This window comes from Lampetra fluviatilis, chromosome 1, assembly GCF_964198595.1.
Source record: "Lampetra fluviatilis chromosome 1, kcLamFluv1.1, whole genome shotgun sequence".
NCBI lineage: Eukaryota > Metazoa > Chordata > Hyperoartia > Petromyzontiformes > Petromyzontidae > Lampetra > Lampetra fluviatilis.
The window spans coordinates 22,222,668-22,240,400 of NC_136275.1; the positions used below are offsets into that span (position 1 = coordinate 22,222,668).

The 17,733-nt window shown below is 42.0% G+C and overlaps 1 protein-coding gene across 3 annotated transcripts in view; it reads left to right on the forward strand.

Moving 5' to 3' along the window:
* Window positions 1–17,498, forward strand: part of NT5C3A (5'-nucleotidase, cytosolic IIIA) — a 29,791-nt gene extending 12,293 nt beyond the window's left edge. The window contains exons 1-9 of one of the 3 annotated variants that reach the window (XM_078859394.1): window positions 66–124; window positions 2,542–2,640; window positions 6,546–6,615; window positions 9,568–9,614; window positions 11,717–11,802; window positions 12,182–12,271; window positions 13,512–13,674; window positions 14,754–14,954; window positions 15,859–17,498. In XM_078859394.1, the coding sequence (XP_078715520.1) occupies window positions 2,542–2,640; window positions 6,546–6,615; window positions 9,568–9,614; window positions 11,717–11,802; window positions 12,182–12,271; window positions 13,512–13,674; window positions 14,754–14,954; window positions 15,859–15,960 (858 nt within the window). In that variant the 5' untranslated portion in view covers window positions 66–124 and the 3' untranslated portion in view covers window positions 15,961–17,498. Of the gene's footprint in view, window positions 1–65; window positions 125–672; window positions 927–2,541; window positions 2,641–6,545; window positions 6,616–9,567; window positions 9,615–11,716; window positions 11,803–12,181; window positions 12,272–13,511; window positions 13,675–14,753; window positions 14,955–15,858 lie in introns of those variants that run through there. The other 2 variants (XM_078859392.1, XM_078859393.1) reach the window with 2 other exon arrangements.
* Window positions 17,499–17,733: the final 235 nt, after the last annotated feature.

A 17,733-nucleotide genomic window follows, 5' to 3' on the forward strand; every position in this document is an offset into this window, starting at 1 on the left:
CACTCACCAAGTCCCGCTAGGGCTGGTACTACACCCACTTACGGGGTGTATGTGATGACAGTCATCGTACACCGTGCTCTGCTAGAGCCGGCCTCACTGCAACACACACGATGCTGTCCACGATGTAAGTACATCGCACGCCATGGCCCTCCAGGGCCGGCACCACACAGTGACATCCCCAATGTCACTACATTTGCATTCTGACCACAAGTATTGTGGTAAATAAAACGCAAAGTTGTTAATTGAGTTAATTGGCACTGTAATGGAGCCCACGACTCAGATTTGAAATGTGAGTTAAAATCGGCTTATTATCTGTGCATGTAATGTTTGTCCTTTTGACAACAGTAACACTCGCGATGGGAATCCAGAACATCCATAACTAGCTTGGGGCCACAAGTGGAAATGGTCCACCATTCCATTGCTTGTTTTGAGCAGAAACATACTTTCATGTTAAATGTAAACGTTTTTTCATTAGAAGTAGCCAGCAGGCCCACACAAATGGGCCATCAGGCAAAGTACTTCACCAGGAGAAGGTACTGAGCATAGCTTTGTACGCTTCATTTAAGGCTTTTAAATTGCACGCCCCTCTGCTATACTGGCCAATGATGGTGCAGCTTTTTGCAGCGCCCTTCCAGCCACTAAACTTGCCCCACACTGGACGGCACCTGCCTCTGTTTTCTGGCTGCCGCACCAGTACGTCATCTACACGTCTGCCAGTCCCGCTAGGCACATGTATTGCTAAGAATAGCCGGGCCTGTGCGGGGACTTTGGGCGAGCAGTTCACTCTCGTTGCTGTGATGATGCCTCCCCGGGCGTGTACCTGGCTCGCTGTGCTGCTGTGTGTGCTGCTGCCGTGTCGATCGGGGAAACCGGACTGGAGCGGCCATCCTAGTCGTGACACGCCTTCGTGCGTTGCCGTGCTAAACGTACGCGTTGTGCGTGCGTGCCCTTGAATCGTGGGGAACGGCTGCCCTCGGGTGCAGCATAGCTGAACAACTAGTATGAGATCTTTGTTTTAGTGAGACGCAGTGGTTCGTGTTTTGCAACATGGATTGGATTCCCAGCCATGGACATCAGTGGCAAATAGTATATGCCTTTGTCCAGGGTATCCCTTAGGTTTATTTATCCTCAACTTACTAACGAGTGCAGTGTATAATCGGCAGTGGATGTGTTGCTGCTGGGCCCCAGCACCTCTATGTACCATGCCAGCATTATTAACTGCTCACTTATAGCCATTGCCTCCAATGTCTGTAAGGCTAAATGATAAATCTTTGCCAGGTGTCCGGGAAATTGACCTGGATTGTGCTAGACAAAGCTGAGCAATATTCACTGCCTCGTGGCTGGAACAAAATGTTTATCATTAACCCTGCTATACTTTAATTATTTTTCTTGGTGATACAACGATGGTTGTAACTGACGTTCATAGCCATTGAAAGGGGGGAAGGGCACCACCCAAATTGTGTAACGGCATAACTGGCACAGCCCTGGGTGTGACGTGTAGCTACGGCTCTTAATAGCAGCGGTGGTGATGTATCCTCAGCCATGGTTTATATACCACCACTAACAAATTTTAGTTGAATATCAAAAAAACTTCTGATTGTTTACGGAGTAGAAATGTAAAGCCACTCATTGACTTAAAATTTGGGTGCTCAATCTTTTAAAGTTTGTTAATTCCATATTCACACAGTTTTGTTTCATTAATGGAATTTATTATACGTAGTCATTCCTTTTATACCATTTCAATTATTTTCCTGGTTCCAATTAAACCATCAACAATGCTGTATCATGTTGTGCAGGGGTAGAATCTGCATGGATACAAGTTTGAATAATGATGCTTTGCTGAACAATGAATCCAGTGGTCTTTTTTGAAGGATATTGAATGGGATGACTTTATGACCTTGTCAAGGTTTATTTTCAGGAGAGTCCTACTTTGTGTTGATTTCAATTGTATACGACTAAGCAACAATGTATTATTACCAACCTAATATACATGGAAAAGTAATGTTTCAATTTTATTGTAAATAATAAACAAATGTCTTGTCATCTCTTTTTTTCCTTTTTTTTACATCTGTAATTTTTTAATAACGCCTGCATTTCCCCTAGTCGTTTTAATTTTATATGCACCGTTCAACGATCATGCTCCACTGTAACTGTTCAATAACACCTAGTTCTTCAGATAATGTAATCGTTTGGTCACTGGTCAACATGCTTCCAATTTTAAGATTTGGCATGCATTTCAATGGCAAATACCATTAGGGGTGGCACTTGCCTCCTTTGATAGCCTTGAGCCAATGATGGGAAATTACACATTCCCATAAATGTAAGCAGTGTTGACTTTCCACAAAATGGTACTCTTTATAAATTTTTTGGTGAATAATGAGACGAGTCAACTTGCCAATCGAGACTAGACCTTCCGAGTGAGTCCAGTACTTCAACTATAGTGCCATCTAGCTTGATTGGCTAAATATAGGGCATCAAGATGTATTAACTTGATTTTGGTACTGTCTGTCTGGCCCCCCCACCACACCCATGCATCCACAGATGCCTGAATTCCAGAAGCGGACGGTGCACATCCGTGACCCTGAGCGGGTGGAGGCCATAATGTGTGGCCTCATCGAGGGAGGAGCCTCAAAGCTGCAGGTCTGTGTGTCTATGTATGTATGTATATTGTACTTCTTTCACACCGTACATAGCCAACCATGCTAATCGGAGGTGTGGGAGGATAAACTATACACAAAAAACTGTTTGAAACAAATTACTTTTAAATCTAGATGATTTAAATCTAGATTTAAAAGTGCATCGCTCCAGTAGCTTCATAATATCGCAAAGTCTCCCCAGTCCCGCAGCACCCCACACAGTGCAGCACATCTCGCTTTCATCTCATTTGCACAGCACGTTCCCGGCTATGCTGGTTCCGCATCCTAGTTTCAGCTGTACACATGAACGTCCGAGCTGCCCCGCCACCGTTACCCCTTTAGCAAGTTGGGACCGTAGCCATTGCCCTTGCCACACTTTGTAAAAGTGGCAGTGGCGAATGCCTGAGATGCAGCACTCTGGAGGCAAAAGTTTGTTAGATTGTGCAAATTTGTGAAATACGAGTGTAATAACTCTCGGACAACTTCTTGTCTTTGTTATTTATTTATTAAGGCACGTCGCGCGGATAACGTGGTCTCGTATCCTACAATACTTGGGCTAGAATAACATACAGATACATGGGCTAGGACAACACCCAAGTAGCGACGACGCGAAGACAGCGATGACGCAGAGACAGCGATGGCCCAACGTCAACAACGGCGTGGAGACAGTCCATCCCGATCCCACGGCAGCCCCGAGCTCTCTCGCCCGCCGCCTTATATTTCCCTGGCGTGGCCTCGCTCCGCCCCCGGCCACGCCCCTTTTCTCGAATTGTCTCGGCCAATCCCGAACTTTCCCGATGGTTCCCTCCTGTAATTATCCCTCGTGACCACTTGGCCACGCACTGCCCCTACCCCCACACTGTCTCCACACACGCACTGTCTCGTGCTCTCCGCACTGTCCCTACACTAGCATCAGCTCAGCTGCAAGGTGGCTGGGAGTTGGCAGGACAGCAAGTGAGTTTGTGAACCTGTAAGTGAGTTTGTGAACCTGTCTGTGATTACCTTTGCATTTTATTAGTTTGTATGCATGAGGTTTCGGTTACTCCGGTTTCCTTCGACTTGCAAAACGTTCTTAAAGCCAGGTGGACTGACTCCAGAAACGGTTTAAGGTGATGGTGACCATCCGTGTCGCTTATCCCACATCAACACGGTTGTGTTGAAGATAAATTATGCAATGTGCATCTTACATACCGTGTAACAACATGTTTTGTTTACTAAAATGACATAGCAGGATCACGGTTAAGGTGATGTCCCTGTTTCAGAGTGGAAAGATAGGGTAGCCAAAAGTGTTTGACTACTGTGATTGCAGAAAGCATTTTACAATATGGATTCAAAACGTTTGGCATTTGAAGGTTGTTTGAACTTTGCAATCACTGATTTAACAAAGACTCTTCTGTCAGTAATTGTTTGGTAGTAAACCAAAGCATAACAATTTTAAAACATAATTACATGTAAATTGATTTTAATGAAGTCAATTTGTCTAATATGAACTTGACAAGGCACGAGGTGATGCCCATTGGGAGTACAACAGATGAAATGCTATTGCAATGAAGTAGATAAGCTCTCATTTAACCTCGAAGTCCTTGAGGTAACACATCTAACAGGGTTGCATATTCCGGTCCGAGAAAAAAACTACTTTCTTTTTGTTCACTTGCACACAGTAGCTTAATGTACGCAATGCACTTACGCTTGACAGTGCTGAAGATGATAATTGGTTCTTTACCCTTCTATCTGGCAACAAAACTGACACCTTTTTTACAAGGAGTCATGTTTGCATAGACCGCAATACCTGCAGTCATAATACAAACAAAAGAACATAACTCTGATAATGTGCACTGTCCTTAAAGTTGATTGATCCACACCCGAGACAGCTTTCCTTAGAGCCTAGTCTCATATGGGTTGGACCAGATGACGCCAAAAGGCGCACAACTCAAAGACAATGCACCATCAGAGTATGAGAGCTCGGGGCAAGCATCTACACTATGGGAACCTCATTTGCCAGTAAAAATATGATAATTGGTTCTTTACCCTTCTATCTGGCAACAAAACTGACACCTTTTTTACAAGGAGTCATGTTTGCATAGACCGCAATACCTGCAGTCATAATACAAACAAAAGAACATAACTCTGATAATGTGCACTGTCCTTAAAGTTGATTGATCCACACCCGAGACAGCTTTCCTTAGAGCCTAGTCTCATATGGGTTGGACCAGATGACGCCAAAAGGCGCACAACTCAAAGACAATGCACCATCAGAGTATGAGAGCTCGGGGCAAGCATCTACACTATGGGAACCTCATTTGCCAGTAAAAATATGATAATTGGTTCTTTACCCTTCTATCTGGCAACAAAACTGACACCTTTTTTACAAGGAGTCATGTTTGCATAGACGGCAATACCTGCAGTCATATTATGACTGCAGGTATCATATTATGACTGCAGGTATTGCGGTCTATGCAAACATGACTGCAGGTATTGCGGTCTATGCAAACATGACTCCTTGTAAAAAAGGTGTCAGTTTTGTTGCCAGATAGAAGGGTAAAGAACCAATTATCATATTTTTACTGGCAAATGAGGTTCCCATAGTGTAGATGCTTGCCCCGAGCTCTCATACTCTGATGGTGCATTGTCTTTGAGTTGTGCGCCTTTTGGAGTCATCTGGTCCAACCCATATGAGACTAGGCTCTAAGGAAAGCTGTCTCGGGTGTGGATCAATCAACTTTAAGGACAGTGCACATTATCAGAGTTATGTTCTTTTGTTTGTATTATGACTGCAGGTATTACGGTCTATGCAAACATGACTCCTTGTAAAAAAGGTGTCAGTTTTGTTGCCAGATAGAAGGGTAAAGAACCAATTATCATATTTTTACTGGCAAATGAGGTTCCCATAGTGTAGATGCTTGCCCCGAGCTCTCATACTCTGATGGTGCATTGTCTTTGAGTTGTGCGCCTTTTGGCGTCATCTGGTCCAACCCATATGAGACTAGGCTCTAAGGAAAGTTGTCTCGGGTGTGGATCAATCAACTTTAAGGACAGTGCACATTATCAGAGTTATGTTCTTTTGTTTGTATTATGACTGCAGGTATTGCGGTCTATGCAAACATGACTCCTTGTAAAAAAGGTGTCAGTTTTGTTGCCAGATAGAAGGGTAAAGAACCAATTATCATATTTTTACTGGCAAATGAGGTTCCCATAGTGTAGATGCTTGCCCCGAGCTCTCATACTCTGATGGTGCATTGTCTTTGAGTTGTGCGCCTTTTGGCGTCATCTGGTCCAACCCATATGAGACTAGGCTCTAAGGAAAGCCGTCTCGGGTGTGGATCAATCAACTTTAAGGACAGTGCACATTATCAGAGTTATGTTCTTTTGTTTGTATTATGACTGCAGGTATTGCGGTCTATGCAAACATGACTCCTTGTAAAAAAGGTGTCAGTTTTGTTGCCAGATAGAAGGGTAAAGAACCAATTATCATATTTTTACTGGCAAATGAGGTTCCCATAGTGTAGATGCTTGCCCCGAGCTCTCATACTCTGATGGTGCATTGTCTTTGAGTTGTGCGCCTTTTGGCGTCATCTGGTCCAACCCATATGAGACTAGGCTCTAAGGAAAGCTGTCTCGGGTGTGGATCAATCAACTTTAAGGACAGTGCACATTATCAGAGTTATGTTCTTTTGTTTGTATTATGACTGCAGGTATTGCAGTCTATGCAAACATGACTCCTTGTAAAAAAAAAAGGTGTCAGTTTTGTTGCCAGATAGAAGGGTAAAGAACCAATTATCATATTTTTACTGGCAAATGAGGTTCCCATAGTGTAAGTGCTGAAGATGTTTAAAATTTTACAGTGATGGCATTTAATGTTTTTTTGGTGTTTCTTCAAATGAGGTTTCATTTATTTTCTTCTGTCTGCAGATTGTCACAGATTTTGACATGACTTTAACGAGATTTTCGGACAATGGGACACGCTGCCCGACCTGTTACAGTGAGTATATTTGTACTTTAGGTCACCCGTTGTTTCATGGGCTCTCGCCTAGTTGTAAATTCAGTTGAATAATGGGTTTATTTCTTCTGATGGATGAGACCAACTTACGGAATGGCAGACGAAGGTGAGAACACACTCGAGAGGTTACTGTCACGGAGATGGAGCTATGAGATCGGTTCTTGTGTAGGATTGGGATGGATTGTGGCATTGCAGGACCATGAGCGGTGGCAACAGCGTGGGTAGACGTACATCCAACTGTGGATAGACTGTCTGAGATTTTTTAAATCTGACTGACTTATCAATTACAACTAGGCACGTGTACACTCTTATAGTCTTTTCAGTGTTTAGTGCCTTGTTTGGTGCGGTTGTGGCGTCTTCGGTGGAATTGGCTGTGGTGTCCTTTTTATTTTAGAAGCAACATGATTTGGAATCAAACTATTGAGCAATAGTGTGGAAGGTGATTTTATTTGCATGCTTGTGTAAGTGTACTTGCCAAAAATCGATTTAATGAAATCATCCCCAGTCTTGTCTCCCTCGCTTCTGGTCTCACTGCTTCCCTTGATTCCTCAGCCCATCCTTTGCAATAAATCTTATTTGTCCTCATGAATATTTCATTTTTATTCAAATAAATGGAATTCACATGAAAGGACCTTTTCTCATCAAGGTCTTGGCTGTGCTTTTTATCATGCAGTATAAATGCATATTGGACCAATGCCTTTAATCCAGAAAATCCGGGGGTAGGGTCAATGCATTACATGGCAATGGGATTCATGTGCCATAAGACACCATCTGCAGAGTAGTGAGGGTTTTTATTATGAGCTATGGCAGCAAGTATATTGTTACCATAGCTTCAAATATTTAACTGATGTGCAAGAAAACATTCTTAGTAGCTTGTAACAATTTTTTTTCATGAATTGTATTGTGAGATTTTTCTAAGGCAACACAAATAACATTAGATCAGTTTAACACGTAGGCTTTCGCGACCAATATCATCCATAGAGGTTTTTTTTTGGGTTGGATCGCGTAAATGTATAAATGTGTCGTTAATATCCGCCACCACCGGACACGGTGAACTAATAAGGGTTGTCACGTAAACATAACATGCCAATTTGTCACTAGTACAGCACACCGGTGTGCTGGAGAGCCAAGCCACAAATTTGAAATCTGAGTACGACGTTTAGCCAGTAATTACAAACAGCTTCATCAGGCGACAGCCAGATTTGTGGAGAAGTCCACCTGTTTCGTTCCTTATATAGAGGCATAGATGTGGTGACCACGCTTCTTCGCTCTTGCACAAAGTGGGGGGGGGATTAATGAGCCAATGTACATTATGCATGTGCATTATGCAAGCCCTCTGATCCTGTCCTTCCTGTCTATTATGTGTATTAAAATAGTCGTACCAACGGTAATCCCTATTGAAGTATGGTGCCCTATATAGGCACGCATTTAAACAATGTATTATTTGACAATTCCCTTCCACGCAGCACTAAGGCGGTAGCTATCCGAACGGTTAAAATTCTTTTTATTTATTTCAATTTCCATAGATTCTCTAATTAGTCTTGGCTAGTAGTAGCTAGTTTTTGCACAGTACTTCAACATCATCAAAATCAATTGAGTGTCCTTGTTGGCACGCGTGTTCTGCTACTGCTGACAGTTGTATTTGGGATCATTGAATATTTCTCTGATGTTCTTTTAGTCTCGAATCTATCGAAATTTTGTCTCGAATCTCTAAATTTTTGTCTCGACTAAATAATACACACTGGACAGGAAGGACAAGATCAAAGGGTTTGCATAATGCACATGCATAATGTACGTTGGCTCATTAAACCCCCCCCCACTTTGTGCAAGAGTGCAGAAGTGTGGTCACCACATCTACGCCTGTATATAAGGAACGAAACAGGTGGACTTCTCCACAAACCTGGCTGTCGCCTGATGAAGCTGGTTGTAATTACTGCCGAAAGGTCCTACTCGGATTATAAATGTTGGGGCTTGGCTCTCCAACACACCGGTGTGCTGTACTAGTGACAAATTGGCACGTTTTGTTTACGTGTTAACCCTTACTAGTTGACTGTCCGGTAGTGGCGGGTTTTGACGACACATTTACGCGATCTAACCCCAAAAAAAACTCTTATGGAACATATTAGATGTCGTAAATCCTCTAGGGATAATAAAATGCGCACCACTGTAGCAAGTTAACTTGTCATTCTCGGGATAAACTTATTAACTTATTAACCATACAAAAAAGATTTAACTACACATATTTGGAGCATTCCTGGCAGCGATTTTAGCCGCACCACCCCTACATAATAATAGGCTCAGTCAATCATTCTACACAACAAAGACTCATTTCCTGACAACGATTTAAGCCGCACCACCTCTACATAATAATAGGCTCAGTCAACCATTCTACACAACAAAGACTCATTTCCTGACAGCAAATTCAGCCACATCATCTCTACATAACAAAAAGGCTCAGTCCCTTTTACACGCACCTTTACATCATTCGCACCTAGTTTACACAACAAAGGCTCAATCCTAACAGCGTGCTTCAGCCGCACCGAACCTCAAAAAAATAATATTCAGGGCCTACCTTGGCTCCTCCCACCCTAAACCGGTATATATACAAATACTGTGTTCTTGGAATTTCTCTCACTTGATACAGCTATCGTGCTGTGACAGTTCCACCTGAAGACGGAAGCTTGTGTTGCCTCCGAAACGTCGTGATTTTTATTTTATTTTTATTTCACTTTTATTAATAAAATTTTTTTACCTACGTGACTTTACCGAAAAAACCTAAGAATATTGCCCTTGCCATACGGAGATTAGAGCTACCCAGTGTCTTGAGCATGGAAACACGACCACTTGTTCGCTATTTGTATTTTTTGGTGTTTTAGGTCATGAAGTTTATTGTTTTGGCATTTCTATTTGAGAGGATATTTTTTTTATTTGCAGACATCATTGAAAGCTGCAAGTCCGTTACAGAAGAGGGAATAAAGCAGGTAAGGGTTCCAGTACAGTGTTTAATTATGTGCATCTCTCTGATATTCCTGTGAGTCTGGATAGTGCTTGATGGGCAACTACTGTACATAAAACAAGTGTTTTGTAAGCTGCATAGGGCAGTACAGCAAAATACTTTTCTGTACTATGCTCCCAACATCTGTTCACTGCCTTTACCAAACCAAATTGACCAGTTTAACACGTAAGCTTTCACGACCAAAATTATCCATAATAAATGTATTTTTTGGGTTAGAGTGTATAAATATATTTGACCAGTGAGGTCAAATTTAACCTCCGTGACCTGCTGTGTGAGGAAGCCCTTAATTGACATAGGATGTATTTGATGTCAATGAGACCAGTTTTTATTAAAATACACAAACACAAGACTCCTTAGGCAGCTATTGCTGACCCATAACAATGGTTAGCTGTAGATCTGAGGGCAACTGAATAGCTTTTCATGCACAGAAAACAGCACTGTCCTATATACTCTTGGAAATGTTGGATACTTTGTAAACTTGTGCTTAACTAACGAATAGGCAGGATGTCACGCGAGGCCTGCTAAGGTCTGGTGTTAAACAGAGAAGACTGGAGAATGCGCTGCCTCTTGCAGAATTAAGAACCATCTGCAAAGCGCTTGCCATGCCAACCAGTTGAGAAACACGTTATGTATTGCGCACGAGTAGCAGTCCCTCCAGAAAAACGCGATTATGCGATCGCAAGATTCCACGCAAAATCAGCCAAAGTCTGCATATTTATGCGGGGGCGCGTTTTTTCAAATACGCCGCACTTTCGCCGCATAAATTGCAGATTTCCGCGCGCAAAATATGCGGGCTTGCATGATTTCATAATCCCCGCATTTTCGTTGCAAAAAGTCACATATATCTTAGCAGAAAGTTGAAAAATGTTGCGTTTACTTCACACAAGCGCAGCCATTTCCCCTGTTGCCATGGGAACGTTATGAAGTGACGTCACTCATTACGCGACATCATTGAAAAGCTGCAAACCCCGCGATGCCAATGAAACCATGATGAAGAGTTTATGCAACTTTACAGTTGTAAGATTGCACTTTTTTGTTAGTAGTATGTAAATTTACATTACTGTAAGACTGTACTGTTACTGTATTGCTTACGTTACTGTGCACTGAAAACACTTATTTTAACAGAAGATGTCTGTTTTGTATAGCTACCTCTGTAAAACAGGAAGCACACATTTTATTTTTTAATATTTTATTTATTCATTTTTACAGAAGTTGTAGCATATTCATTTTGTAAAGCTACAGAACTTGTTCGACTCAATGTTTTGTAAGTTTGAGCCATCTGTTTGTTAAGGTCTGAAATAAAACAAGATGAGAACTTAAATATTCCCAGCACTTTCTGTGATGTAGTATGCTTGCTTATCATAGGAAGTAATAAGAAATGACTCTTTACATTAAAGTAGTAGCCTAGTGAATAGGGTGTTGGGGGAATCACTTTTTTTCTCTTTTTCATCAAACCGCAGTTTTTGCAAGTTCCCGCAATTTTTGCAAGTTCCCGCAATTTTTGCAAGTTCCCGCAATTTAATCGCATCAAATTGCATAAATATCCCGCATATTCCATCGCATTTTTTAAGAAAACGTGCCGCATAATCAACGATTTTTGCCCGCAACAATCACCAAAAAACTCCGCGTTTTTCTGGAGGGACTGGAGTAGAAAATATGTTTGGGCTGCATAGTATTATGGAAAAAACTCGCAATACCATGTAAGTCGAACAGAAGGTGCTTGTACATGAAAGCCCATGGGTTCTACCACCAACTTGACTGAATTTTTTAAGTCTTGCAAGTTCTTCAAGTTTTGAATTTTGTTCTGTTAAACATCAGTAGGTCATGAGTTCAAATCACATTTATCTGTCAACAAGGCTCATCAGAATGGCAGAAGTAACACAATGCACATCACTTTATTGGAATTCAACAGTAGTTGACCCATCAAGAGACTGATGCCTGCCATTGGATTGTGATATTTCCACCACTAGCTTAGTATGACTGCTGTAAGTGTATGCAGGGCCAATCTCTCTTGGCAGTGGTGGCCACGCAACCTTCCCCACATGACCTGCTTGTGTTATTTTACAGCTGCATGCCTTGAAAGACAAGTACTACGCCATTGAAATCGACCCAAAGCTGAGCAACGAAGAGAAGCTTCCCTACATGGTCGAGTGGTGAGTTCTGCTGTGTTCAACTGTGGTCACGGCACTCGGATTGAATACGTGGCAGTTTTATATATCCAATAAATTATCGTGGAGTCTCCAGACTCTTTCAGGAGGGTCCTGCATGAAGATCATTGGCCAATTCCGTAAAAAAATTTAAGTTTTGCATGTAGGAACAAACAGAATGACCCAGAGAAAACCCATACATAGCAGCCAATGTTAAAGCCTGTAGCATCATTTTGCCAAAATGTTATTTTTAATAGGACATCGAAAGATGATGCTTAATCAACTGAGAGATTAACAATTTGCTGTTGAGCCCATCTTTGTATTGACTCGGTGTTGAAGCCGTGTGTTCACCTCGTATTGTATGCACGACATCTCTCCCATGCAGGTGGACCAAGGCACACAACCTGCTGGTGCAGCAGGGCCTCCACAAGGATGAGCTGGAGCATGCCGTGAGAGACTCTGACGTCATGCTCAGGTCTTCAATATTGTCACGTTCATCATTAACATGGGTCTCGAACACAAATCACTTTCATGTTCATCATTACCACATGTAATACTGTGCCAAAATAAAAATTAAATTATGTTTATGAAAAGTAAAACATCATTTGTGCAAAAAAATTGTCTTGCATTCGGTTTTACACTTAATTTTGGTATATTACATGTCCTACAATGAGCATTTCTCTAACAGGATGTGTGAAGGTGCTGCCCTCTAGTGTAAATTTGAGGTCCCTTGAGATTGTTGTAACTCGCTGACCCGCCCATACTGGACATCTGTGAAAAAGAGCTGCTTCGCTCATCGCTTTCCTCCAGTCCTAAATAAGGATTATGATTTCACAAGTACAGCAAAAGCTCGTCCTGTTACTTTGCCATCTGGAATGCTCAATCTGTTATAGACGGCAATACAAATCTTCCTTCACGTATCCGGAATAATTGTGTAATAATTCATAATCCGTTGTGAATGCTCAACTTCATTCAGTACTGGATATATTAGCTAGTCAGGTGACACTAAGGTAAGTGCAACTACATTTTTAGTGCAAAGTTTGTGAGTTCAAATCCCGACTTAAAGCTTTCGTGACTGCAGGAATACATATTCTTGGGTCTTTCGGTAAAGTCACGTAGATAGGTTCTGTTATTTTCTTTGAACCTATCTACGTGACTTTACCGAAAGACCCAAGAATTAGTTCAAATCCCATTCGGTCAATACAATTTGGGCAGACAACAGTGGTTGTCTAAAGAAGAGATTGCTATATTCTTGGTTCTTTCGGTAAAGTCACGTAGAAGGGAAGTAATAAAATAATAAAAATAAAACATAATAAAATAATTCTCACGACGTTTCGGCCACAACGCAAGCAGCCGTCCTCAGGTGAAACCAGGTCTGTCGAGGCGACAGCATCTGACAGACCTGGTTTCACCTGAGGACGGCTGCTTGCATTGTGGCCGAAACGTCGTGATAATAATTTTATTGTTTTATTTTTATTATTTTATTACTTCCCTTCTATGTGACTTTACCGAAAGAACCAAGAAGATGAATCCCTGCAGTCACGAAAGCTTTAAATCGAAAGAGATTGCTATTTCCACCACTGGCTCAGGGCCACGAATGGAGATGAGCACACTCATTTGAGCTTTGGGGAAACACCGAGCATTGTGAGGAAGCACGGTGACCCATAGGAACGTTACACTCTTGGCTACTTCGTTTCCTGCTCTACTACGTGCAGGGAAGGCTATGTGTGGTTCTTCAACCGCCTGAACGAGCGGCACGTGCCCGTGTTCATCTTCTCGGCGGGTGTGGGTGACGTGCTCGAAGAGGTCATTCGCCAGGCGGATGTGTTCCACCCCAACGTTCATGTCGTCTCCAACTACATGGATTTTGACGACGGCGTAAGTTGCCTGCCGCTCCTCTTCCCAACCCGCACGATCATCCGTCTCCCCAGACAACTCCCCCGGCTGGGCCCTTTATCAGGCCAGAAGTATGCTATTTCAGGCCACAACTTGTTTCCATGGACATACAAATATGAAAGCTACTTGGGATTGGGCTGCTTACAGTTTTAACCAGCAGTTGCATCACATTCTTTATTTTAAGTTTAAGAATTAAAAGCCAGGTTGAAAAGATAAGATTGTAGAAATTTCCAAAAGACATTCCATTTTTCCCAGCTTAATTGCCATATATTTCAACCTGCCCCATCTGTCACGCTCAACACTCCAAAACTCCAATCCAAGCCCTTTTGTGGCCTTGCGTTCAAACCGAGGAGGGAAGCACCTTTGCTGGGTGAGAACGAACCTAGGTGAGGTCAGGTGGGGTGGGTTGAAGTCGGCAATCAATGTTTACAAATAATAACTTTTTGTAAAATGTAATGTATGGCTAGGCTCGTTTAGGTTATGCTAATAAAATCATTTTCTTATTGAGGAGTTGTTCGCGTAAGGTGAAAATACTACGAGTGAAAATATTAAATCGTGTTGTAATTTATGATAATAGTTTCTTTAGCAACTGGTAGGATGATGTATTGCTGTAATGTTCATTCATTCTATTTTGCTTGCTTAAACACATGCCACACAATGTGAATGTAGGCATAGAAGATTTTTTTTTTACTAAGCACGGATGGCACTGGTAGAGCATTGGACTAATTGTAAGTGGTTGTGGTTGACTGACTCGTCGTCCATCTTTGCTCAATAAAATAAGTACAGCTCTATCATGGGACCTCCCTTGCCAGTATCAAATAATAAGAATAAGTTTTACCATTTCTGGCAATAAAACAGGTGTTAAGATGTTCAAACACCAAACTGAAACTTTTTGCAAGGAATCATGTCTGCATGATCTGGTTAATGCAGACATGATTCCTTTCCAGAAAGGGTAAAACCTATTCTTATAAGTACAGCTTTGTTGGAATGTAAAGGCAGTCATCCCACACAGAGACTGGTCCCCTGTATCTATGCGAGGTCTGTGTGCCCGTGGACGGCAGGGTGTGCTGAGGGGATTCAAGGGAGAGCTGATCCACATCTATAACAAGCGAGAGGGCGCACTGCGCAATGCCGATTACTTCAAGCAACTGCGCAACTACAGCAACGTTCTGCTGCTTGGAGACTCGCTGGGAGACCTGCACATGGCAGATGGAGTGCCCAGGCTTGACAACATGCTCAAGATTGGCTTCCTCAACGACAAGGTGGCCCCACCGAAACTGCTCTCCCTGCGTTTGCCTTACTTGGTTGGACTTTTTTACTTTTCAGCTCGTGCAAACTACAGTTCCCCGCAGAATTCCACAAGTGCACCACCTCGATTTTCGTTATGAGTGCTCGGTGCAATCAAAATGTCGTATTCAAATCCTGCTCAGAATCAACTTGGCCTGTATCCTCCAGTCACTTTGTGAAAGAGGTAACATTCGAAATGTTGTTTGATAACTGACCTGCAATGCCCGATCTATAAATACGAAGGAGACATTACAGCGATACACTCTGTTGCTCCTGACGCGGTTGTCTGGGCTTGACCACCTGAATGTGAAATTGTAGTTATTGCTCTGCATCTACATCAGCTATACGAAAGAAGAAGACTGGCCTCTGCCTTGGGAATATTGAATTACCAGTTACACCAAAGTGAGAAGAACCTATTGCTTGTTTGAGCAAAGTAACTTTAAAAAATTCAGGATTAACACAACTGGTTTATGGATGACTGACACCGTCACACTTCACCATAACCTCCTTTCCTTTGCTTGATCCAACAAATATTGATAACTGAACTAAGATTTGTCTTCAGGTTATCCCCTTTGCCACCTTCCTTAGGATGCCCACTGCAGTGCCTTTCTGTGATACTTTTATTACTTTTAGCATTTTATTTATTCACAAAATCCTCCCTAAATCTTACTTTTTCTAAATATAGTTCTCCGTTGGGATATTTGGCAAATTCCTTGTTAAATATTTTGCATGCAGGAGGGGGGGAAACAGAGTACATGGACAAAAGCAAAGCATATGAGGGGCTGGTAAATCCACAGATGAGTTGACAAACTAATCGCTGAAGTGGATGTTTTTGTTTAACCTGTTTCCCATTGTGTGCCATGCTTCGTGTGCGAGCAGGTGGAGGAGAGACTGGAGAAGTACATGGAAATGTACGACATTGTCTTGGTGCGAGATGAGACGTTGGAGCTGGCCAATGCCATCCTGCAGAAGATTCTGTAGCCCAAACACCTTGGTCCATCAGTTACAGCAAAATAAAAGTGACTCCACCAGCCCCACCCAATCCCCATCAACCACAGCAGCTCTGATCTTTGCTCTTCCCCATCCTTAACCGTTAACTGAATGGCTTCATACTACATGAGTATGGATCTGTTTATGGTGTAATCTTGCAAAACCAATGTGCTAAAACCACTACGTTTGAATCTCCATCTCGCTTGGCACATGTGCCTGAAAATGTCTGTGGAGAACGTGTTGGCCATTCTTTCATTCGAATCTTTCAAATTGGAAAGATCATCGTCCACTTTGAGAGTAAATCATAAACTTGGTAATTTATTTTTGATCGATAAAGCAGTCACTTAACATAAATTTTTATTGCAAAAATATGGCTTTTAATTTGGAAATGGCTATTAAAATTGATATCCCTACCTATGCAAGAAGCATATTCCAATGAAAGTAACAAACAATATATTTGGAACAATAAGAGTTGAAGTAGATTGATACAGGGGGTTCTCATGCAGTAGTTTTGCAAAGTAAATGTACACAGAGGGAAAAATTGCTATTTTTACAGAAGCGTTTTTTGCAGAATTAAACCATGTTGTGGATACTGTTTTCTTAATTTAAGAATATTTGTGAAACGGTAATTGGGCATTTGTGTGTGGTGTGAGGGGAAACTGCATGTTTGGCTGTGGGTCCTGTAAGGCAACATCACACAAACTTTAACATATGGCTGCCATGGCTCACTGCTTGTGGCCACGTGTGCTATTGATCTCCTGCTTTCGACAGAGATCGGTGGTGCACGACATCTGGTGCTATGTGTTGCAAACACCAAACTGAACCCCGCTTAGTGTGAGGATTAATTTTGAGGATAGAATTGCACGTAGGGTGAGGATTACTGCTTTTAAAGGTGACAATAGCCCTGGTACTGAATTAGGATTGTTCATTGCAAGTGTAGTGTTATGGATAGAATTACGTTTAGAATGCATGTTTAGGTTGATGTTAGGGTTAGTTGTACGATTGTTAGGATAGTGTTAAAGTTAAGGTTAGCGTTCAAGCTAGTGTTATGGTTAGTATTAGTACAACACCATGACCAATATATTTAATGAGTGCTTCGTGGAAATGATTGGTGATAAATGGAATGCCAAATGTAAGGTTTTGAATCTTGCTTGGATGCAGCACCCCACCAAGCCTGTCCACCATCCTCACCATTTATTTAACTCCCAAGTCAAATGCTTTCCTCTGCTTTTAAGTGTTGTGTGGAGCACTGCGTTTAAGGCAGCATTCTGTTAACTAAGCACAAAGTTAAGTTGGCAAATTGACCAAACACCGTGCATGGTTAGCCTTGTGCAACTTTGGGTTTAGTACGCAAAGCAATTTGTTGCCATCTGTCGTCGGTGCACTCCTGAAATGTGCCACAAGGTGCAAAGCACATTTCACTTGTAGCAGTATTGAAGGAAATGTATTTTATCCAGTGCCAGGTGCCTCTGGAATTGCATTAAGATTCATTTGCTTTATTTTTATTGGAATAAATATCTTGGTGCGTTCATGTGTGCTCTGATGCTGCTTTTAATCACATACCAACCAGTTGTGAATGTGTGCTGGAATGTTTTTTTTAAGTTTTTTAGGGTTAGACCGCATAGCAAACCCAAAAAACACCTTTGATGGATATTGGTTGCGAAAGCCTACGTTTAAACAGCAGGGAAAATCATTTCCTTGATTTCCCTGCATGGCACACTTTTATTATAATTCAGGTGATCTATGCAATGGTATTGGTAGAAG